General features: G+C 52.5%; 9 protein-coding genes across 9 annotated transcripts; 3 read left to right on the forward strand and 6 right to left on the reverse strand.

Moving 5' to 3' along the window:
* Nucleotides 1-655: 655 nt before the first annotated feature.
* Nucleotides 656-2,405, forward strand: PG985_008907 (amino acid transporter; the record flags this gene model as incomplete). Its single annotated transcript, XM_066828675.1, has 3 exons — nt 656-778; nt 944-1,662; nt 1,727-2,405. 3 exons carry the CDS (start codon nt 656-658, stop codon nt 2,403-2,405), a joined length of 1,521 nt encoding a protein of 506 aa, XP_066683587.1.
* Nucleotides 2,406-2,881: 476 nt separating this feature from the next.
* On the reverse strand, nt 2,882-3,271 carry PG985_008908 (uncharacterized protein; the record flags this gene model as incomplete). Its single annotated transcript, XM_066828676.1, has 2 exons — nt 2,882-3,118; nt 3,194-3,271. 2 exons carry the CDS (start codon nt 3,269-3,271, stop codon nt 2,882-2,884), a joined length of 315 nt encoding a protein of 104 aa, XP_066683588.1.
* A 1,076-nt stretch (nt 3,272-4,347) lies between these two features.
* Nucleotides 4,348-5,662, reverse strand: PG985_008909 (galactose mutarotase-like domain-containing protein; the record flags this gene model as incomplete). The annotated part of the gene is made up of 2 exons (XM_066828677.1): nt 4,348-4,730; nt 4,816-5,662. 2 exons carry the CDS (start codon nt 5,660-5,662, stop codon nt 4,348-4,350), a joined length of 1,230 nt encoding a protein of 409 aa, XP_066683589.1.
* A 2,524-nt stretch (nt 5,663-8,186) lies between these two features.
* On the reverse strand, nt 8,187-9,958 carry PG985_008910 (P-loop containing nucleoside triphosphate hydrolase protein; the record flags this gene model as incomplete). Its single annotated transcript, XM_066828678.1, has 4 exons — nt 8,187-9,000; nt 9,067-9,401; nt 9,467-9,684; nt 9,775-9,958. The coding sequence occupies 4 exons, from the start codon at nt 9,956-9,958 to the stop codon at nt 8,187-8,189; spliced, it is 1,551 nt and encodes a 516-aa protein (XP_066683590.1).
* Nucleotides 9,959-10,802: 844 nt separating this feature from the next.
* PG985_008911 (hydroxymethylglutaryl-CoA lyase) lies at nt 10,803-11,992 on the reverse strand (the record flags this gene model as incomplete). The annotated part of the gene is made up of 2 exons (XM_066828679.1): nt 10,803-11,645; nt 11,711-11,992. 2 exons carry the CDS (start codon nt 11,990-11,992, stop codon nt 10,803-10,805), a joined length of 1,125 nt encoding a protein of 374 aa, XP_066683591.1.
* A 765-nt stretch (nt 11,993-12,757) lies between these two features.
* Nucleotides 12,758-14,353, forward strand: PG985_008912 (uncharacterized protein; the record flags this gene model as incomplete). The annotated part of the gene is made up of 1 exon (XM_066828680.1): nt 12,758-14,353. The coding sequence occupies one exon, from the start codon at nt 12,758-12,760 to the stop codon at nt 14,351-14,353; it is 1,596 nt and encodes a 531-aa protein (XP_066683592.1).
* A 152-nt stretch (nt 14,354-14,505) lies between these two features.
* PG985_008913 (pectin lyase-like protein) lies at nt 14,506-16,028 on the reverse strand (the record flags this gene model as incomplete). Its single annotated transcript, XM_066828681.1, has 5 exons — nt 14,506-14,553; nt 14,629-14,713; nt 14,751-15,434; nt 15,495-15,576; nt 15,626-16,028. Coding segments are annotated over 5 exons (1,302 nt in total), but the record flags the coding sequence as incomplete, so codon positions are not given.
* Nucleotides 16,029-16,556: 528 nt separating this feature from the next.
* Nucleotides 16,557-20,022, reverse strand: PG985_008914 (uncharacterized protein; the record flags this gene model as incomplete). Its single annotated transcript, XM_066828682.1, has 5 exons — nt 16,557-16,818; nt 16,881-18,780; nt 18,843-18,988; nt 19,038-19,384; nt 19,474-20,022. The coding sequence occupies 5 exons, from the start codon at nt 20,020-20,022 to the stop codon at nt 16,557-16,559; spliced, it is 3,204 nt and encodes a 1,067-aa protein (XP_066683594.1).
* A 2,360-nt stretch (nt 20,023-22,382) lies between these two features.
* Nucleotides 22,383-23,066, forward strand: PG985_008915 (uncharacterized protein; the record flags this gene model as incomplete). The annotated part of the gene is made up of 1 exon (XM_066828683.1): nt 22,383-23,066. One exon carries the CDS (start codon nt 22,383-22,385, stop codon nt 23,064-23,066), a length of 684 nt encoding a protein of 227 aa, XP_066683595.1.
* Nucleotides 23,067-23,285: the final 219 nt, after the last annotated feature.

The following is a 23,285-nucleotide window of genomic DNA, read 5'->3' on the forward strand; positions in this document are numbered from 1 at the left end:
TTGTGGCTAGTAAGCCAGAACATCGTGGGCCATCGGGGTTTTATGTGCAGGCCCTTCGAGACTCCTGTCTTGTTACCATATGGGACGGCCAAGACAGCCCAATCTACCCACTGATAGCAGCAACAAAGGGATAAGTGTGCTGCAATTGGGCAGGCCATAGTCTATACGAATAGTGCAGACCTTGATCAGATGAAGGTTACACTGCCCTGCGACTCTGCGACTAGGCACCTATTACGTCGTACAGGCAGGTGTCCGTTGTCGCATCCATCCCAACCCGCCATCATCATGATCTGCACGGTTAAAAGGACTAACACGTATCATGGTTAACTTTTCATTATGCATCCAGTAGCAGAGAAGTTTCTGCGCGTCTGATCTTTCCGTGAGCGAAAAGGGGGGGGGGTGCGAATTCCGGTTTGCACCGGCGAGCGTGCATGATGCATCTTGCCATGCAACGGCGCCCTCGTGTACGTTCCCCCGCTCCGCAGTCTTAATGTTAATGAGAAGCAGCGTGCGCCGCTGATATAGGAGCTGAAGGCCCATCGTGGTCTGCTCTTTTTTATGACCGCAACTTCTTCCGAGATTTGGTGAGGATACGGCATTGCTCTCCTGGCAACCGAAACAGTGCTTGACCTAACCTCTCTACCTGTTGGACAAGATGGACAAAAGGGGCACTGTTTTTCTCGCGGACGCGATCCACGATTCGTTGGTCAGCGAAAAAGATGGCACCTCGAGAGACGTTCACGACATGCACCGCATGGGCAAGAAGCAACTGCTCAGGGTGAGTGCCAAGCTGATCTATACACTCGGGGTCCGGATCCAACTCATCTAACCATGTTCTATAGCGCAACTTCAGGTTCTTCTCCATATTCTCCTTTACCGTGGTTCTCCTGAGTACATGGGAGGTGGTTCTGGGGTAAGCAGCTCGCACACTAACATTGGTGAGGTGCATGCACACTTATCACATTGCAGGACTGCCGCATTCGGCCTGGACAACGGAGGCACCGCCGGCCTGATATATATGTACATTCTGTCATTTGCCGGTTACATCTTCGTCATCGCCAGCATGGCAGAGATGGCATCCATGGCACCGACCGCGGGTGGCCAATACCACTGGATCTCGGAATTCGCACCACCTTCAGCGCAGAGGTTCTTATCCTACACCAGGGGATGGCTATCGGTGATGGCCTGGCAGTGCGGCACGGCGGCGGGATGCTTCCTCGCCGCCACCGAGCTTCAGGGTATCATCGTGCTCAACTACCCCGACTACAATTTCCAGCACTGGCATGGCACCCTGATCTCCATACTCATTGCCATACTGCTGGTTGTGTTGAATACTGTCGGTGCCAGACTATTGCCATATATGGAAACGTGTGCTTTCGTCTTACACATGACGGGGTTCTTCGCCTTTGTTATTCCTGTGTGGTTCATGGGAGCCAAGCCCAGTCCCTCATTGGACGTCTTCACCCAGTTCACGAACCAGGGGGGTTGGCAGAGTATGGGACTTTCTGTTTTGATCGGGATAATCACACCAGTCACTGCTTTGATTGGATCCGACTCGGCGGTGCATCTCGCAGAGGAGCTTCGAAATGCGTCCAAGTCCCTGCCCCGAGCCATGATGGCCACCATTGCCCTCAACGGCGGCCTTGGCTTCGTCACTGTGCTGTGAGTGATACCGTCTGCCACAACGATCAACGTTGTGTCAAAGAAGCTTACCTTTCCTCTACAGTACATTCTGTTACAACATTGGCGATATATCAACTGTCCTCGACACCCCCACCGGCTTTCCCTTCATCCAGTTATACTACAATATGACCGGTTCAGTCAAAGGGACCACCGCTATGGTCTCGGTTATGGTCATATTATCCATCGCCAACGCCACGGCCAACATGGCAACCGCGTCCCGGCAACTCTTCGCCTTCGCGCGGGACCAAGGCGTCCCTTTCCAGCGGTTCTTCGCGCACGTACCGGACCGGGGGCGGACCCGCGAGATGCCCTTCAACGCCATCCTCTTCACGGGCGTCGTGTCGAGCCTCTTGTCCGTTATCAACGTCGGCTCCACCATTGCTTACAACCAGCTCGCTTCCATGGGTATCGCGGCGCTGCTGTCGTCGTATCTCGTCAGCACGTCGTGCATGGCCCTGCGCCGGGCTCGGGGCCAGCCGCTGCTGCCCGCGCACTTCAGGCTCGGCCGCGCCGGCTTGCCGGTCAACCTTGTCGCCATTGGGTTCCTGCTCCTGGCGTTCGTCATGAGCTTCTTCCCGCCCGTCGCCCACCCCGCTCCCGATACGATGAACTGGGCTGTCATGGTCTACGGCGCCGTGATCGTGGCTTCGTTGGCGTACTATATACCCGTGGGGAGGCATCACTATAAGGGGCCGGTGGCATACGTGCGACAGGAGGACTGAGGTGAATACAGCAGCGGATTGGGCAAGCTTCGACAGATTGAATCACTTGGAAATCGTGCTTCGCGCGATCTATAATATTGATATTATTCTCTCGTACGAGACTTACCTTAATCTACTCTGCCCTTTACTCCCGATTGATTTCCGTCTTCACCTACCTTTTTTCGTCTCTCCTGCCCTCCTCCCAACGTCATCTACTTACACACTAGTTTCGTCCTCGAAGTCATATAAATACTCCAGCATGATCCCGGGCACGCGCTCCGACTGCCCCCACTGGCCCGGCCCCCCTTCTCCTCGACGAAAAACAGGTGGCCGAGCCCAAGCGCCGCCGCCTCGGGCGTTTGGAGCCAGCGCAGGATGCGCCAGGCCGCGAGCGAGGCGTGGACGTCCTGGCAGGCGCCGCGGTACGCCTCTGTCCGCAGCCGCGCCTCGACGCCCCGGAAGTGGTCCTCCCATAGGACGGTGGACGCGGGCTGGGTTTACGCGCTCGAGTCGACGGGAATCACGTGCTGCGTCAGCGACTTGTGATCCGAGGGCTGGTGCCGGGGCCGGCGGACGCCCTTGATGCGCTGGGCTTCGGCGGCGTCGGCGCGGGCGAGCTGCTCGAGGCGCGGCTGCAGGAACCGCTCGTCGTAGCTCCAGAGAGCCGTCTCGACGGGCTTGGCGGCGAGGAGGGCCGCGGCTTTCTCGGTGGTCAGGTTCAGGGCGGTGGTTAGCTTGGTTCAGGCTTGGGTGTTGTGGGCGGCCTCTTGCCACCAGCCTCTGGCTGGAGAAGGGCCTTCGGTTGTGACGCTGGCAGGGGCAGTGATAGAGGGACCATTCACACTAGTGTTTCCGATCTCCTGAGGACCTTGATGTTGGTCAGCCATTGTGAGTATGTTCGTGTATCTTGGCTGGGGAGGTAGGAAAGGCAGTGGATATGTGTATGCAAATCTGGAGTCAAGTGTAAGAGTGAGTGCTTGAGATAGCTATATTCAACTACTTACAAGATCCCCGCGATTTTGCTTTATTTATATAGTGACTTCTAACTACTACTCACAAGCCTGCTGCTGTGACTATTGACAAGGCTATTGTTGACCCCGTTCGTCATGAAGGGCGAAGTGAAGACTATGTTAATAATCTCCAGATTTGAAATACAAAGCTAGGGCACCAAAAGCTGAACAAGGAAGAGACTTTTCTTTTGCCATTGTGTTGCTTTCAGCGCTTTGTTTGAAAAGACGGACAAACTATCGCAATAGGAACGGTCTTCTAGCCCCTTGCCCCTTTTAAGAGCGACAACTACAGAGATGGAAGCCCCCAACAGTAAATCCCTTGCATACGACCCTATCAATAGAGTTTGTATTATATGCTACAATGTCCTATTCCTCGGTATTCTAGGTTGGTGGTTCATCTGTTTATGTCTCCTACCTTTGCAACAACCCGGCTTAAAGACAAACGGACTTATGGTTGGTCCGTTTGCTGGCAGGGCCCCATTTATTGTCGTCGAGTCAAAACCACGGTTCAAGGTCGTCGCCTATACTATACTTATACTCTCATAAGCATTTTATCCCTCATCAAATAACGATCTGCCTGGTTAGCTCAATCGGTAGAGCGTGAGACTCTTAATCTCAAGGCTGCGGGTTCGACCCCCGCATCGGGCTCAATTCCTGATGCATCTCATAAACTGAGATATGATCGACCTTTCTTTTTCTCATTTTTGGCCCATTTTGGATCTTGGGCTTCCTATACTATTTTGCATCAAATCCGAATGATACGAATATGCGATCGAGGAAATGGGCTACGTGAAAGATGTAGTCACGATATAACTCATTATTGCAGTAATGTGCGAAGCATCTTGTATTAAGTTTTAGATACTAAGAGCTGGCTATCTATCTATTGCCAGTTCTGTAAAAAGGGCACGCATCTTATTCTTTTGAGTTTGGTCTTCTGACCCCCTTTCCGTCTACTATTTGGAAGAGGACGTGCCGTTGATGCTGAAGCGGTAGCTGGCCTGGAGCACGTAGGGGTCGCCGCCGGGCGCGAACACCTGCTTGTCCTGGCGGCCCCAGGCGGGCTGGTTGATGGCGTCGATCCAGTCCTCGACCTCCATGACGACGCAGCCGTACTGGGGAATGGTGCGCGGGAAGTCGGCGTCGTCGTGCAGGCCCTGCGTCGACTTGAGCGTCACCGACCCGTTCATCCCGTTGCACGAGTACAGCTGGTAGGCCTCCTGGTCCGAGTAGACGTCCAGCTGGATGCCCGACCACGCCGAGTGCAGGCGCGCCACGTAGCCGTCGTTGCGCCAGTCGTAGGGCCCGTTCTGGGCGCGGTTCACGAGCCAGCAGTTGTCTAGTAGATAACAAAAAACAATGATCAGTATTCAGTGCACCATGAAAATGTGAAATCAATTGAGTTCAACGAGGGAGGGACTTACCGTAACCGGTGCAGTTGAAACCGCAGTTGTCCTTGAGCTCGGGGTCGCCGAAGCTGGCACCAATCTGCTTGGGGGCGGACCAGAAGTCGTTGACGGAGCCCTTGTGGTTGGCGAGGATGTCGCCGGTGGGGATGAGGATGTTGTCGACGCCGACGCGCTGGCCGCTGTAGGGCAGGTGGAAGGTGTGGTTGAGGACACTGCTGGTCTCGTTGTTGGAGAAGCCGTCGAGGTTCCAGTAGACGTGGCTGCTGAGCATGATGGGCGTCTTCTTGGTTGTGGCCAGGGCCACCATCTTGAAGTCCCAGGTCCAGCCGGTCACGGTGTAGGTGATGTACGAGACCACCTCGCCGGGGAAGCCTTCCTTGCCATCCGGGTCCACGATGCTGAAGGTGATGCTGTCGTCGGTGTGCGACACGACGGTGAAGTTGCGCCAGTCCCAGCCGTCCTTGCCGCCGTGCAACGTGTCGGCGCCCAGGGGCGCGTCGGCGGTGGGGTTCTCATTGGGGGTGATGTGGTACGTCTCCCCGTCCAGCTCAAACGTGCTGTTCCGGATGCGGTTGGCGTACCGGCCGGGCACGCCGCCAAAGTGGTTGTGCTGCTTGTCCACCTCATAATAGGTGGCGTTGTCGAAGCCTGCGACCACGTCGCGCTGGATGCCGTACTGGTCGTTGACCAGCATGTGCGTCAGCGACGCGCCGTAGGTGATGAAGCCGGCCTGCAGGCCCTCGCTCTTGATCCAGTAGAACCCATTCTTGTCCGGGCCGGGGCCCTTAGACCCGTAGGCCTGCGCCGAGGCCAATGGGAGCAGGGAAGCCCCCAAGGCGATGAGATGAGCGTTCAGATGCATCGCGACTCTTTTATGTGGTGTTGCTGGGGAGATGAACCGTGCGGGAGGAAGTATGTAGGTACGGGAACCGGGCAGCACGGGTGGATATATTGATGGAGTGGGCGCTGCTAGCAAGTGGCCGATGAGTAACACTGGGGAAACGCGTGTTACTCGAAATGGCAAGTGTGCGGCCTTTTGGTCTCTTTGCAATTGAATGGAAAGATACAGCCAAGTTAAGGGAGAAGACCCAGAGCAGGCAATTGACTTGACAGAAACCGCTTCGCAGAGTCTGGGGAAGAGAGGCAGGACAAAGCAAGACACGGGAAACACGGGGGAGAGATGTCACTTTTAATATTAAGCTTCGAAGGATGCTGGCCATGTCGATCCACCAGACCAGCCGATGGCCATTGGCCTACTTCCCTCTCTCTCTCTTTTGCTCATGCATATCCCTCTAGTTCTAGTCGACCCGGCTGCAGGTGTAGTATGTAATATGTAGTGCAGTGTACCGGCTGGGGAAAATGTAACCTGGACGCGAGCTAGCATACGTTATACTGCTTGAATCCTTGTACTGGCTGGGTCCCTCCGGCCGGAATCTACTCGCTCTACTCCGCTTTATCTCCTCGCTCCCTAGCCGAAAAGTTGGGGTAAAGGCACACGACGTAACCGATGGTCAGCATGCTCCTAGTAGGCAAGGGGGGCCACGAGACGTGACTGGAGCGTTTAGATTGGGGAAAGATTGCGGCGTTACTGTTCGCGTTGTTTCCTTGACCTTGTTTTTTTCATTCTTGCCTGGGTGATCGTGGTTGGGGAAAACGTGCGATTGGGCCCCCCAAGCACTGTTGTGACTTGCCCAATTGGAGTGACGAACGGTACAAGCTTCGTCTGAAAGACAGCATCGACGAATCAGACATGTTCTAGAAGGAAGTCGTTCGGCCTTTGGAACTCTCATAGTCTATTCGCACGTCTGTATTTGCATAATACGAGCCTGCCGGGCATGGTCATCGGTTGTGTCGTTGATGACAACGCTTTACACGGCGTAGAGACAACGGGAGAATGGGGAGATTGCGGGTCATTACCCGATCAATGGCAGGATCTAGGGCCGACGATCGTCATCGACTCACCCACCCCCGACTGTGTTCTGTTATACATGTTTCCCCGAAACGGAAACGGTCAGGCTTTCAGCTGTGTTCATGTGCCTTACAGGGAGGGTTGTCAAGGTTGCACGAGTCTTCGCTGCAATCCTACCACACTGACTTACCGAATAGCCAGACCTCAAGTACGACCTGCTGCGACTCATTGATTTCTCCTCATAACCCGCTTTCTCGAGTAAGCAAGTTCAAAACATGCACAGGAAGAACTCATGCAGCGCCTTGCCCGGGCCCTGAAAAAGGAGTATGCCATATGCCAGTACCTGAGCGACAGAGTGTTTCGACAAGAATGACGAGATACCCCCGACTGTTTCCTCGGCCGCCTTTAACCCGTCCAACAGAACAGGAACAGGAGACAGGAGGCAGGAGACAAAGGAGTCTACCACTAAGTCCCTAACTCACCGTCCAGAGACATTTCCCAACTTTACCGGGGGGATTCCATGTCGGGGTCAAGCTTCATCGAATGCGGGGTAAGGCGCCCCCCAAAACCCCAGAAAACCCATAAGCCTTGGCAACACGATGCGGACGGCACGACGGGAATGGCTGGAGTCTGGGGGACTGGCTTTCGCTTCCCCGCTTTCTTCACCTTCGATGCTCCGTCACACGGGAAACGGGTGGCTGGGTTTGTGACTTTCGTGTATGTAGCTTGTCCTCCCTAGCATCCAAATCGGCCGGTCATGAGGTCGAGTTGTGCGACCTATCATATCATCCACAGTATGCATCGGAGATGAAGGGAGGTACCGGTCTAGCTTATCCGACTTCTGAAGTTACCAATAACGTGCCTCGTACTATGGATTCCATGTACCTCCCAGCAGGAAGGGAACTTTGACACCTGCGTGTTGCGTATTACGCCTGTCAGATGATATCTGCACGTTTAACACCGGCACCACAGCTCGCCATCGCCCTGCCAGCTCGCCTTGATTTTTGCTTATATACTGTATGTTTGCTGCCTGCAGGAGAGCCAAGCGTAGAGTTTCGGACCGAAGACGACGATGAAGCTTCCACTGAGGACCCAGAGCCCACTTACAAAGATCAAATGTACTATGTATATGGTTGAGAATCTTGTGGATACAGCCAGTCAACCTATAAGAAGTGAGATAGGAATGTGAGCTTTAAGACATAATTAAAGGTCACACTCAAGAGATGCGCTCAAGCGACAGTGGGTATTAGAAAACAGGCAAATTCGATAAGCTAACCATGCTACAATCATGCTGTACTCTAGAAGGGTCAGTCTTGAAAGACCCACTCTCTGCTTCTCTTCGACACATCACACAAGGATCTCAACGATCAGCACAGGAATAACAGAAGTATCTGCCAAATCAACCATGGTGCGTCAATTATCCATTCTACAGACCTATACCATACACTCGCGCTCGTGACGCCTCATATCTCATCTCCTATGCGTCGATCAAGTTCTCCTCCTGTTGCTGTTCCTGCTGCTGTGCGGCCTCGTCCTCTGGGTGGGCCTTGTTCTTGCCCTTGCGCTCAGCCGCCGAGCGCTGGTAGAACTCCGAGATAACCTTGGCCGGGATACGGTTGAGAAGCTCCTTGGGGTAGATGCGCAGCAGGCTCCACGCAATATCCAGGGACTCGTAAATGCTTCGGGACTCGTAAGCACCCTGTGCGACAAAGTTGCGCTCAAACTTGTCCAAGAATTCCAAAGAGAGCTTGTCTTCCGACGACAGAGCCTCCTCACCGACGACAGCCTTCATGGCCGCGGCATCACGACCAATAGCGTACTTGGCGTACAGCTGGTTGGACACATCACCGTGGTCCTTACGCGTCATACCCTCACCAATGGCAGACTTCATCAGACGAGACAAAGACGGCAACACGTTGATGGGCGGGTAGATACCACGGTTGTCGAGTTGACGATCGACGTAAATCTGGCCCTCGGTAATGTATCCTGTCAAATCGGGAATGGGGTGTGTGATATCGTCGTTAGGCATGGTCAGAATGGGGATCTGGGTGATGGATCCGTTTCGTCCTTCGACACGACCGGCGCGTTCGTAGATGGTGGACAAATCAGTGTACATGTAACCGGGGTAACCACGTCGACCGGGCACTTCTTCTCGGGCAGCCGAGACCTCACGCAGAGCGTCACAGTAGGCGGTCAAATCTGTAAGAATGACCAGAACGTGCTTCTCCAGCTGGTAGGCGTAGTATTCGGCGGTCGTCAGCGCCAGACGAGGTGTAATAATACGTTCGATTCTGCGGTGGCATCGTTAGCGAACAAAAGTTACAACAAGAATATTAGCAGTAAAGCGATCAACTTACGTAGGATCGTTGGCAAGGTTAAGGAACAGTGTGACACGCTCCAGACTGCCGTTCTCCTCGAAATCGCGAGTGAAGAAGCGGGCCGTCTCCAAGTTGACACCCATGGCGGCGAAGACAATGGCAAAGTTGTCTTCGTGGTCGTCGTGGACGCCCTTGTTGGTGGCGCCCTTGTTCTGAGCTTGCTTGACCAGACCGGCCTGTCGGCAAATCTGCGCAGCAATCTCGTTGTGAGGCAGACCGGCAGCCGAGAAAATAGGAATCTTTTGGCCACGGGCAATCGAGTTCATGGTGTCGATGGTCGAGATACCGGTGGAGATCATCTCCTCGGGGTATACCTAGTATCGTGTAAGCATCCGGATCATGTACGACGACGGCCGTTCGTTTATGTATGGGTGCATACTCTGGAGTAGGGGTTGATGGGACTTCCGTTGATGTCCAAGTACTCCTCGGCAAGCACCTTGGGGCCCTTGTCGATGGCGCGTCCCGAACCATCGAAGATACGACCCAGCATGTCCTCGGACACACCGAGCTTCAGGCTCTCTCCGGTGAACTCGACCTTGGTCTTCTTAACATCGATACCGGTGGTACCCTCGAACACCTGAACGACGGCTCGGTTGCCTATATGCCGGGCAAGATTGTCAGTATGCTTGCTGCGTATATATATCCCGCGCATCCATTTTAAGCCGCATCCTGTCCACTATAACTGACCTCGAGCTTCCAGGACCTGCCCAGATCTGACCGTTCCATCGGGAAGCGTCAGACTGACGATTTCGTTGTATCTAGGGAACTTGACATTGTCGAGGATGACCAGCGGTCCGTTGACACCGCCGACGGTGTTGTACCGAAGGCGCGGCACGACCGAGTAGGACGACGACTCGCGGGGGTCGGACATGGCTGCGAAAGGTGGGTGGGAAATGCTATCAATAGGAAGAAGGATGCGAATTGAATGACGAGAGCTCGAAGCTCTGCAGGTCGGCTGAGAGCGACACGATTGCGGGCAGGTGGTCGGGGGGAGCAGATAAATTGCTCTTGTCAAGTTGGTGGAAGATCAAGCACGGCAAGCTTCAGACAGGCATGCACTGTAGTCAAGTCAGTTGGAGCTTCCACCGACGCACTAAAGCGTTGACGTCGGGTTTCCTTGGAGGCTTAGCCGCCAGACTGCGCTAATGCTGATTCAGGTAAGGAGCTAAGATTCAAAACTGGCCCCGCCGGTCCAAGCATCTCCAGCCTCCTCCTACTTGCTTCGTATCACATCACATGACTCCGACACCATGGGTTCCTTTATTGCTAAGTATGCTAGATAGTAATTTCATTTTCTGTATTTCGACTCTCTCCAGAGGCAATGCAGTTGTCGAAAGCAAGAGAATATGATCGTAGACTAAGATGAGTTATCATGTTGGTTATTGGGTCCACGTAGCTGTGTTGCTCTAACAGCCCAGTACCTAACCTAGCGTCATATGTAAAGACCATAAGCCAGTCATAATAACCAACCTCAATTAGAGAGTATATCTAGACCACCTATGTATAGTACTATATAAGTATCGTCATACCCTTCACTATAAACAAATCAGAATATAGTTTACAAGAGATCAAGTTAGAGGTTAGAGTGACGGCTCCTTGCCTTTTAACTGACGATCCCAAGATGCTATTATGGGGATAGCTATCGTGAGCCGACATATTGTATTGATATTTCTCGGTATTTCGAGTGGTTCAGCTATGTACGTATTCATATGTACTCAGGCAGTCTTCGCGGTCGCATTTCTACGCATGCCCAAGACGGCCTTGCCGACGGCAGAATCGTTGGGCTTGCCAATCTCCTTGGTGATCCAGTCCCCAATGTCCGCGACCGCGTCCAGGTCGACGCCAGTGTCCATGCCGAGGCTTTCCAGGAAGTAGACCATGTTCTCCGTCGCCACGTTGCCTGTGGCCCCGGGGCTGTAGGGGCAGCCGCCGAGGCCGCCCACGGAGCTGTCGAAGGTCCGGATGCCGTGCTCGAGGGAGATGGCCGTGTTAACTAGGGCCTGGCCGTACGTGTCATGGAAGTGCATGGCGATGTCCTCGTTGCGGATGCCCGCCGCCGCCATGCACCTCAGCAGCTCCTGCGTGCGGGGTGCCGTGCCCATGCCGGTCGTGTCGCCGAGAGAGATCTCGTCGGCGCCCATCTCCAGCAACGAGGTGGCGATCTCCGCGACCTTGTGGGGGTCAACATCGTAGCCCTCGAAAGGACAGCCCAGGACGACCGAGATGTAGGCGCGGGCGCGCAGGCCCATGTTCTTGGCTCCTTGGATCACCGGTGCGAACCGTTCAAGGGAGGTTGCAATGTCGCAATTGAGGTTCTTCTGAGAGAAGCTCTCCGTCGCGGCCGCAAAAACGGCCAGCTCCACGGCGGGTCTGCCAGTCTTGTCTGTCCCTGCCAGGGCGTCTGCTTGCGTCAAGTACGAGCCGGCATGCTCTTCGAGGATCGTTTTCGCGTTCTCGAAACCTTTCACGTTCGGTGCGAGAAAGGAATACGTGACGGGTGCGACGGTCGACATCCGCTGCCCCAGGAGATGCTTCATAATCTCACTAGAGCCGTCCATCTGCGCATCACAGTATCAGAGAAGTGTAGAATACGGGCTGAGAGCGGGGTTGAGGGCGACCATACCTGAGGCACCCATTTCGGAGAGACAAAAGAGCCCGCTTCGACGGTGGCCAGGCCGGCTTTCGCAAGCCTGGTGATCAATTCAATCTTGGTCTCCCGAGAGATGGATTTCTTCTCGTTCTGGAGGCCATCCCGCGGCCCGACCTCGACAAGTCTAATGTGGTTGTTGGAGGCCGGTCGTGGGTTCTTGACGTCGGAAGCTGTCGCATAGCATCGTAGGTAGGGGGCGCGCAAAGCCACCCGTTGGCGGGCGGCGAGTTGGATCATGGGTCGCACGGAAGCCATTGTGAGTTCATCGCGGCCGAGCAATGGTTCTTCGGCCGGTTTTCTTCGTCGTTAGTCTCTTGTTAAGCTCTGTAGTCGTTGTCGATTCGAATGTTGACCGAGGCCACAGAGGGGGGCAAGCTCTTGGAAGCTTGGAAGCTCCAAAGCCGGAGATAGCCGGTCATAGTTAGTGGGTGCGGCTCAGCTTGCATGAGAGATCAGCCGGGAATCCGGGAATCTGGGGAAGTATTAAACAAACAGACACCCACAAGTCTACGAAATGCATTCCGAGCACTTATACATGAGCATCTGCAGAGGCCTTAATGAAAGCTTTTAGTCGGTGATTTTCCATGTTATTTGTTCTGCACGCAAGTACGACTCGGCAGAGCCCATCACCAGTTGTCCAATGGCGGGAGCATATCACAAGCGACTCGGATGAAAAGTCGTCAGTTGCCACGCCACGCTGACATTGTGACACTCACCAAACCAACACCCAGCAGACGCAGCGATGCTTTTCTGTGTAGCGCTGACCTGAGCCCATAAAACCACTGCCTGGCTAATTTCAAGACGATGGCTTCTTAGCTCTTACTTGCGAGCCCCCTGCAGGGATGGGTTCGGGCCACTCTCGGTCGCTAGCGTTACGTAACGTGCCTTAAGGAACTTGCTTTGAAATCACCGAAGAAGCCGTGAGTTCAGAATGAATCATACTTCTGCCATGATATATGCAACCGCCTTATCTCTTTCTTTTGTTTGACAGGCTATTGTGAGTGTTGTTTGTATGCCACCATGCCTATAAGCAGCGATACACTGAGCCGTGCAGAAGCGCGTCAAGACCGGGTTCTTCAGGAGACGAACTTCGAGTCTTCGGCCGCTGTGGAAAATGCGACGTCCGTCAGCCATGACAGCGAAAACCCCAATGGAGCTGCAGGGGGTGCACGATTGAGCAATGGCAGCACATCCAAACCCTCCGCGCCCACGGCAGGCACAACTCGAGTGCTTGCCCCTGACTTGCTACGGGGTACGCTCATGGTGCTGATGGCTATGGATCACGCCGTAGTGGCTATACGCTCTTGGGACCACGGACAAGCGCACGAGTCGGAGGGCGACAGCACGCCGGTCTCCGAATGGAACCGTCCCATCGGCTACATCATCAGAACCCTCACTCATCTATGCGCCCCCGGCTTCACCTTTCTTCTGGGCATGGGGGTCGTGTACTTCGGACGGTCACGCACGCGTCTGGGCTGGTCGACCTACCAGATGCTCCGCCACTTCGTCATTCGCGCGGCTGTCTTGACGCTCATTGTGGTTTTGATGGGGGTTGCGTTCACTGGAGGCAAAATCTGGTTTCTAAATGCCGTGCTGTTCGCTCTGGCCATTGACTATGTGCTTGCTGGCATCGTTTTCCTTGCCCTCGACAGAATTGAGGCAGCCACGACCCAAGGCCTTATGGCCTACTTCAAACGGGAACACGAGAGCGGCGAGACAACGCCGTTGCTCGTTAGCAACTTGGAAGGCATCCGAAACAGCGACAAGGCCTCAACTCGCGCCATTGCGATCTCATGGCATTTCAGCAACGGTATTCTGGTGGCCCTTTCGGGCATCACTGCGTGGTGGAACATCTGGCTGTCCCCCACCCACGGGCATTGCCAAACGGAGAGCCTCAACGCCGCTCAGGATATGACGGCACCTGGAAACCCGATCGTGGACATCTGGTTCTGGCCCATCATGTCGGGCCGTATCATGTCGGTGTTTCCCCCCATGGCCTGGCTCTCCTTCGCCATCATGGGGCTGCTGTACGGCCGCCTCGTTCAGATCCGCCCCCTGTCTTCTGTCCGCCTCAACTTCACGACCCTCATCGCAGCACTGGCGTTCTTCCTTCTCTTTGCCTTCACCCGAATCTTCCGTTTCGGCAACTTGTCCGAAGGCTGCCTCCACATGCCCGAACACGTTGCCCACCCTGATAGAAACCCTTACCTGGCTTCCGTCCCTTCATTTTTCTACGTCATCAAGTACCCACCCGATGTCGCCTTCGTGGCCTACACCATGTCCGTCAACCTGTCCCTGCTCGCGCTGTTCGGCTCCCTGCCGTCGAGCGTCACCAGCCGCCTGACGGTCCTACTCACCTACGGCACGTCGGCTCTGTTCTTCTACATTGTTCACCAACTCATCCTGTTCTCCGCCGGTGCTGTTCTCACGTCGTTTTTCGGCCGCGAGACGGGCAAGACTGACCCATTCACGGGCCAGCCCGCTGTGGTGCTGGAGAACGTCTGGATCTACTGGGTACTCTGGGCGACTGCCCTGGCGATACTGTACCCTCTGTGTAAACGGTACAGCGCATTCAAGAAGACGAAGGGCCCGGATTCGATTTGGAGATTCTTTTGATAGACTGTACAATTACTTACTTGCATATAGAATAGACTAGCTAGCACGTTGCTGTAATAAAGCTGCGACGTCCTCGAAGGATGAGAGCATATTGGTTTCTGAGACGTTCAAACCATGACAATAGTACTATTGGTGCACGCAATGCCCATACTCGTGATACCATTCAAGCCAGTGCATTCCATTTCGGCCGGCTTTCCGTCCTGCAATTGTATGGTCAGCAATGCATTGTTCATTCCATCTCAGTATTTGGGGATTAAGGCGGCTTCGACACCTACATAAGCCTTCAAATCTATATTTTTGAAGTGGAAGTCCTTGCAGTAATCTGCATCGGCGCAAAGCAGATATATGCCTTTGTCGGTACTATCCCCTACAATAACGTCAAATCTATAACACGTACGACGAAGGGGGAAGGCGATACTTACCCAAGGTAGCGCTCCAACAGGGATCGCTGATACAGCTCCCATCCCGGAGACTCTCACCCGTCTGGCCCACAAAGTTCTCCCACGTGAAATTGGTCGCGTAAGCCGCCAGGCTGACGTTGCGGCCCGGCGGCACCCCCTTTTCCTGGTCGACGTAGTTCTCGATGAAGTGGATCGGGTACGACGTGTTGCGGACGGTGAAGTTGCGCCAGGCGACGTTGCGCAGGTCGCACGTCGTGCCGAGCGCGCCCTTGAAGCGCGCGCCCATCAGCGAGTCCTCCACCACGGCGTTCTCGAAGAGGTAGTTGCCCCCGGCCCCGCTGGCGCAGGAGACGGCGATGCCGTGGCCGCCCGAAGAGTACATGTTCCGGACGGTCACGTTCGTCGTGGGTGGCGAGACGTTGATTAGGTCGTCGCCGTTGTAGATGGTGAAGCCGTCGATGAGCGAGTGGCTCGCTGACATGTCGATGCCGTCTGGAAGCATGTCAACTCGGTGTGCCGGTAGCAGGGGTAATAGTACTGGTCTCTCACCTGTATTGAAGGGGAACCCATCATCCGAGCGCGCATCGATGAAAGTGTCTGTCATCCACACATGACTGCCTCCCATCGAGAAGACCCACGCGACTGGCTTCCAGACCTTCAGATGCCTTGCTCTGAGATAACTGCATGATTCTCAGCTCACTATGGCTATATCATGTCGACTTGGATGAGAGTTCTCTTACTCGACTTTCAAGGAGAAGAAATGCGGCCGCCCCTTGTTCACGCTGTTCGCTGCGCCGGCCGGCCACCACAACTCTCCGTTTCCTAGTATTCTGGTAAGCGATATTCGAGATACACCCAGAAAGATACCTACCAATGAACCACCCGTTTTCTGGATCCTTGCTTCCAGTCAACGTGACGTTATTGCCTTGGAAATTGATCCAGCGACCCGGGTAGATACTGGTGTCAGCGACAACCGATTCAACGTAGCTGACGTTATCGGGCAAGGACGCATTGCCATCGAAGACAAACTCGACATTCGACAAGTTTTTGAGCTGCAGCGGAGTCCATAGATTGTATGTAAGACCCGTCTCGAAGACTACACGGGATTGGTCGCCACATTCGGCCGTGGTCTTCACGATGTTGGGGGTATCGTCCGTTCCTGTCTCATTCTTGGGCACGACGCAAGTCTTGACACAGTCCAGTGTCTCCGGTAGCCAATAAGCCGAGCCGACGCTGGCGAGGACAGAACTGTGTAGATAGACTGAGAGCTTCATAGCTTTTACTCAATTCGTTTTGTTCGCGCTCCTGGGTTTTGTTCAGGGGACTTCGAAGCATTGTTCGTTGGTCTGTGGCTCGCTGTTGTAGGGTGTTCGCTACCAATCCGAATGAACTCTGCAAGTGTCAAATACCGATTCACTGTCGACCGCCTCTTTGAGTGTCTGGTTAGGTTCACGTCGTGCTGTGCAAGTCGGTAGCTCATGACATCTATTCTGGATTTTGGGTTCATGCAGTTATCAATGTCGGTATGTCTCAAGATCAACGTTTCTCCGCGAAATTTCCACCAATCGGCACGACGATACCCGTATCGACCGGCTTCCCTACACAGGAGCTTCGCGCTCCAAAAAGAAATCCAAGAAAGAGCGACGTAAATGAGCTACATTCAATCTCCGGGTAGAGAAGTATGTGAAATCCGCCGATTTCTCCACGTCCGTCAAAGCGCTTGTGGTATGCCTGACCGAGAAGCATCAAGTTTGATCATTGGCAGCTCTGGTACAATTGAATCGTTGCGCTATTATCGGCTCTTAGTCTTTCCCCCAAATCTTACTCAGTCGGTTTCCTTTCGAGGTCGCTTTCGAGGTCGACTGACTCGAGTTTTTCCCCGAAACGGACGAGCCTGGGGACAATGTAGAAGTCATCAATGATCCGTGCAGACTTCCAGGCGAAACGCTTGTAGTGTTGGCCGTGAAAGACGTGTCGCTTCGCTTGATGTCGTAATTCTTGTTGATACTTCCCAGTATCATCTTATACACATCACCAGACACTGGCTCGTGGTCGATCACATCCCTGAAAACATGCAAGGTCAGCTCAGCTTTAGGAGGTAGGAAAGTGAGACGGTAGAATCTTACCGTATGTTGTACTTCTCCTCAAGCCCGTCATCTAATTCTTCAAACGTCTTCAATCCTGCGTCTCCAAAGGAAATGAACTCAATGCTAAACCATCGCATATTGACAGGCTTCTTCTCTATGGCATCTCGGCGAAGGAATTCGACAATGGATGTCTTCACATCCTCATCCGAATGAGTGCCTTCCCATAAGCCGTCAGAGAGAACGATCAGTGTCATTGCTTTAGACGTGTCCTTGAGGTATTCCGAGAATATTTGGCCCAGAATCGTAGCCATATCCGTGCCAGTCCTCGAAGGGACCCGGGGCTGCAGTGCTTCCTCCCGAGCTCGGTCAAACTTTTGCAGCAACTTTCTCACATGAGTTTTGCTGGTATTGTGGCTTTTTCCAATGGTAAATTCAATGTCAAGGCCATCCTTATCGAGTTTCCCGATCTTACTCGCAAGGGTTTCGAGCGTTATTCTCATGGCTGGCCAATAAGGTTCCATAGACCCTCCATTGTCAATGACAAATTTCTGATCACAAGTTAGCAGAGCAGAAAATACCAGACGTAACAGAAGCCGGACTCTTACAATGTCTCTATTCACAAGAAAGGAACTCAGATAGTCGTCCTTTTTACCCTTGAAGCGTTCAAGGAAATCTCTATTCCTCTTTTTGATCGATTCGAGTTCAACACAGATGGGCCATTGGGGATTAATTTGAAAACTTGGCGGTGGGCGAATGATTTCAGAGCGGACGATCTCATTTCGAAAACTAGTCCTAGGAGTCACCCCAGACCGGCTTGATGTTGTTGAAGACCCAGTGATCACGTATGAGTCGTCGTATGCCTCTTCCACATGATATGGTCGATCCACGTTCCTGGTCAGTGTCTGGCTTGAAGAGGGTTCGATCTTCGAACCCCCATGAGTATCGACGATGTTTCTTCCTGGTAATTCGGCTGTATTTACCGTCAGAGTGGACGTGTCCAGTTCGGGAATGCTTGCCCCTTCCAAGGAACGGGCATCGCTTGGGTGGCCATCTGGATATTTATCAGGTATCAAGCCGGGTGACTCGTATTGATCCCCGTTGGTGACCATGCCTAGTCGTTGGGACGCCTTTCGCCTTTCTTCATCTTGCAGCTCAGGGGCCTCTGAGATAAGATCTGGCCGTAAATCTATCATAGGAACGCCATCTTCTGGACACGCTGTTGCATACACGGGCCTACCCATCCTCGACGATAAATGCGAAGATTCATCGGCGATGTCTCTGCGAGTAAACCTCATGCTCTGCTTCGCTTGTCGTTGAAGCTCCGACTTGTTTCGTCTGACAGATTGATAATTGTCGTGCGCCAATATGGCTACCGACGACCGACTGCTCACAGTCTGATTCTGGAAGACCGTGTTACATTCCATTGCCGCCTCTTTCTCAACTTGACCTACTGCAGCCCTTATCTGGTCGCTGAGCAGTGTCACTTCTCCACGTGCGACTTGAATCGTATGTGTAGCCTTAGCAGCAGCAACATGCCCAGCAAACTTGATAACTAGCTCGCGCGACGCGAGCCGTTGATGGGGCGCACTCTGAAGCATTTGTGTGTCGATAAGGTCCAGAATCTCGGATGTTATGGTGTCGGACTTTCGCATAGAAGTTCGAAGGTATCCATGCCATTCCGTCACGGCACTCAGGACATGCTGACCATCATGAAAGGCGTCAGCGGTGTTTGGAATGTTCTTAGCCTGGGACTTTCGCAGCTCCTCGATGGCATTCTGGCGGAGCTTGTCGTATGTCAAGACACCTTGGCAACCAAGTACAACCCATGTGGCAGCTACCGAGAAAACACAGCCAAGCGACCAGATATCGATCTTCTGGGTGTAGTCAGTCCTGGTACCGCCTCGGCGGTGACGGCGTTTCCTGTCCGTTTCTGGGGCCCCTGTATGAGAAATTAATATTTAACTCAAGTTCATACCATTTCAAAGGGGGTTCGTATCTTACCATAAGTCTCCGTCAGGCCGACCAAGCCGGTGCTAGGTTCCAGCCCATTTTCATCTTTCTTTCTGAACTTCGCAAATCCAAGATCAGCAAGTTTGAACTCTCCACGAACCCGTAGAACGTTATCCGGTTTAATGTCGGCATGCCATCTACTTTTGTTAGCTTTGATCGTTCTCTAGCTTTGGAAAACCAGCTTACCCATGAAAGTTCATTGAAGGACCAAGCTCCCGATGCGCCTTCAGGTTGTGAATACCCTCCAATGCTTCTGCCACTTTATATAAGGCTTCCCAAAACTCCACGATGGTTTCGAAGGAGGTCGGGGGATTTTGTGACAAGAAGAGCTCTTCCAGGTCAAGGTCTCCGTACTCCAGCAACAAATTCGACGTACAGACGACCCCTTGGGCACCAATACTCTCTTCAATCTCATATTCCCCCAAGTACTGCACCATACCTGCTAAACCCTCGACCGCCAAGTAGTTCTGCCTCTCTCGATTGAAAACTTCTTTGTTTTCGCTCGTGAAGGTTTTCAAGGCCATCGAATAGCACTGCCGACATATTAGCCCAGATTTAGAAGGGATGATAGAGGTTTGCAGTTATCAAAATCTTCAAAAACAAGTGAACGCAGCTAATTTACCTTTCCATATGTAGGGTCGTCATATTCTGAGCGTTTCAATCTTTCTTTGATTTCCCGCGATAGAAGTTCATCTTGAACAGAAACTTCCCATACTTGAGCGGTGCCGCCCTTGGCATTGATGAGCTTGCGCCTGCAGAATGGGCTGACCCATCTGCCTTGTTGTGAATCCAAGTAGACTGCGGACATATTCAAGTCTAAGCTGACGCGCTGAAACATGAAACGAATATCATCAAATTCCCTGATCAGTTTATCGACATCAGACACGAAGCCTTGGAGGTTAAGTTTGAGAGCATCGAGACTGGGTAATATTTCGTTTCGCAGATTCCCGTCAGTTATACCAAATCGTTGAAAAGTGTGTATCAGGAAGCCGCAATTGAGATTGAGTAGAATTGCGAAAACAATGTAGCAATCCCGACCCCCCTTTCCCAAATCGCTTGCTTTCGAACGACCAGGCTCATGGCGCAAGTGAAGATAGCTGTCTTGGGCAGCGCTCAGCAACGCGGCAGCGTTGGTTTCATGTTGTTCTGATTGCCCATTCCTGAGGAGCATCCAATTAACAATCCTGTCAGTGTCGTAAAAAGCTTTCGTGCAGCAATACGTTTTCCCTCTTCCGTAGTCATCATTAATTCGATAGCATCCATCGGAGTTGGTGTCATGCAACCGACATGCATAGTATTTCCATTCGTTCTCAAGTTTGGACTTGAAAGTCTCCAGAATAGAGATTTGTGCTCGTCCAGCAACGGAGTCAACCTTTTTGGAAACCACTCGTGGCATAGATCTTCTAATTCCATCGTGATCATAGCTGTGGTAGGCTTTATCGAATGTGTGCGGGTTGGGACTGATACCAGGTTGGTGATTGACAATCGTCGCATCCGCATCTAAGAACACAGATCGAGGCACTTCTGGAAGTTTTATCGATTTGACCTTGTGCCGACACTTCAAACTAGAAATAACACTCGCGGTGGGTACAATGTAAGCAGAGCGCGGATCGTCGTAACCGACAACGTGGCCGTAAACCTCGAAGGTCTCCTGGTCAATAATCACAGAGCCACATTCACCAGCCATCAGAGCTTATAAGTTTCAGTACAAGTACGTGTATTGTGGTAGAAGAACACCAACCTTGAGAGCTGTTAAATAGGATGGTCCAGACCTCACATAGGCCCTGGGATGGATCGGAACCAAGGTAACTTGGGGTGTTCAGTAAACGACAGGCTACAATGCCTCGCAGCCCTGACACCATATAAGTAGCAACTCCGTGACTTCGAGGCTCATTCGCTATTTTGTCCAGCTTGACTTTACGTTTTGCCGGCTCATCAATGTATACGTAGTTACATCTTCTAGATGCAACTATATCTTCACCTAGATCAATGAGTGTGGCGTCTGTATATGAACGACCGGTCATGAAACCGGCTGCCGTTTCCAATACTCGACCTTTGGAGGTGAGCAGGTGTTGTTCATTGGAAACAGTCAAGTGCTCGGACGGCTCCGTGAGTTCCATTTCACTGTGAATCTCCTGTAGAACGTCTGTCTCGTCTCCTTGACAGATCCACAATGGGTCTATGAGAACCGGTTCGTCGTCTTCTACCAACGTAGCACCGGATTGTCTATCCCGGGATGTCGGCGGAGCCTTATTGTGCTGAGAAGGTGTATTTTGACGTTCCTCGATGTCTTCCAAAGCGGCGGGGTGGATCAGGTGGTCAACTGTTAATGTGTAGTCATTGCCATCAACCTCGAGAACTAATGCAATGGTTGCTGTTCTTCCTTGGTGTTTCAGTAGAGCACCACACAAGGTTTCATCGACTTCTGAGTAAGCGAAGACGTCGTCATGAGCTGCTTGTTGAGTGAACCCCCAGCTTTCCTGGAATACGAGCTGAAAGGCAGGTTGAGCAGGGTCGCTTCGCTTGAACAACCGGGCCAAGGTAGATTTCGGCTCGACATAACTGGCGTCCACGGGTTTGTTCCGCAGTATCTTCTGTATAGCTTCCCTATCGTCTTTGGTGCATCTGACAACGATTGCTGGGGACGCTCTCTCGAGGGTAGAACCAACCATCCCTGCCGAGTATACAATGTATCTTGCCCGGGGTCGCATTGTTCCATCAGAATAGACGAGCTTTTTCAACTCCCGTATAGCATGTTGACTTCGTTCTTTGTGTTGGTTTTCCCCGAGATTGCCACCTGACAGTCGGATGTCTAGGTATAGATTTCTCTTCTTCCCAACGTCGTCTGGTATCGCTACGCAGAATATCTTGTTGAGCGTTCTTGCCACCGGTTGAGTGACATTGGTGTGCTGCGTGATGACTGGAACTGAAGGATGGACGACGCCCGGGAAGGTCTGTTTTGTATTCGATTGAGGACTCGTCATAATGAACGCGGCCTGTTGGTGCGCCGCTGTGATTCGGTCAACCGACTCCTCGTTTGTAGTTGTAGCGGTATTTTGCTCCATAGTCATTAATAACTCACCAGCCAATTTTATTACCGGTTTCGCAAAGTTCGAAGATCAAGCATAATACACCACAGCCTGATCTGAGAAGCATGGAGCTGGGGACAAGTAGAACATGACACCCTTACCACACACTAAGGACATTCATTGACCACATCTGGGCTTGTAAACCACGTAATCAGAGTAGGCAAGGCACATCGTCATTGGTCCGATAACGCATTGCAATTCCAGAGGCGTCAACCCCGCTTGAGCTGTACCACCTGACTATATGTGGCCAGCACGAAAATCGTTTAGATGCTTCTGTTATTGGCGAGCGAGTGTGAACTTTTACTACAAGGCAGATTCGGAAGGAGGCTTGGGGGTAACTAACTACCCTAGGAGTATACGTATATATATTGGGCGAATCCAGTTCGTTGACCAAGGCTACTTGATCACTGCCCATGAGATCCAACACTCAACAGCAACCCCAATGAACCAACAGCTGACTCAAAAAGAGAGAAGCGACATCGTGGAGGAGTTTCTGAAGGAGGCTGGAGAGACTGACGCTTTCATTGCGCTCTACGGAGACTTATGTAACATCAGTACTGAGTATGCTGTCACCATTGAGCGGGGTGCTCTGCATCACCATCATGTGCCACCAACTAGTCGCTTCGTTAAGAGTCGCACCCTTCTACCAAAAGGTGTCATCATATCGGATCTCGCTAAGCACTTCAACGAGCCTATTTCATCCCGAGAAGCCGAAACTCTGGCCAGCATGACTATCCAACTTATGTTAATGCTGGATCCCGAATCTAGAAGTAGGAATCTCAATCCAGGAGTTTCGATGAAACACTACAATGCTGTTTCGTGGGATACAGATGAGACTCTAGTCTCGTTTGTAGAAAAGACGCTTAAGAACTTCAGGGAGCCAACAACTTCTGGAAACATCGCCGACCCCTTAAGAGACGATGACCAAATAAAGGCCTGGAAATTGATGGAGCGACTGGGCATGAACATTTGTCGCACAGATAACATTGCGGAGCATCTCTTGTCCAATGGGAAGAACACCATATACATCTTCCACCATGCTTCATTTCTCAGGTCGCAACTCAAGCGTGCTGAGGCGGAAGGATTGTCACGAAAAAGCAATGTCACAGAGAGTGTAAGAGCGTGAGTTGATGAAGACTCTCTGAATGGATCTAGGGTAATCTAATCGCTGCACAGGGGTTTATTACCGCCACAGTTTCTGTGGGAAACACTGCTTTCGATTACCGCCATCCTTTTCCCAAACATTGATAAGTCCTCGAGGGAGCTTCTCAATAGATTGGTACGGTGTGACAGATTCGATCCAGAATTGATAAATCCTGCGATATACGCGTTTGATACTCCTTCA

The sequence above is a fragment of the Apiospora marii genome (genome assembly GCF_038362585.1).
Source record: "Apiospora marii strain CBS 49790 chromosome Unknown utg000005l_segment0_segment0, whole genome shotgun sequence".
NCBI lineage: Eukaryota > Fungi > Ascomycota > Sordariomycetes > Amphisphaeriales > Apiosporaceae > Apiospora > Apiospora marii.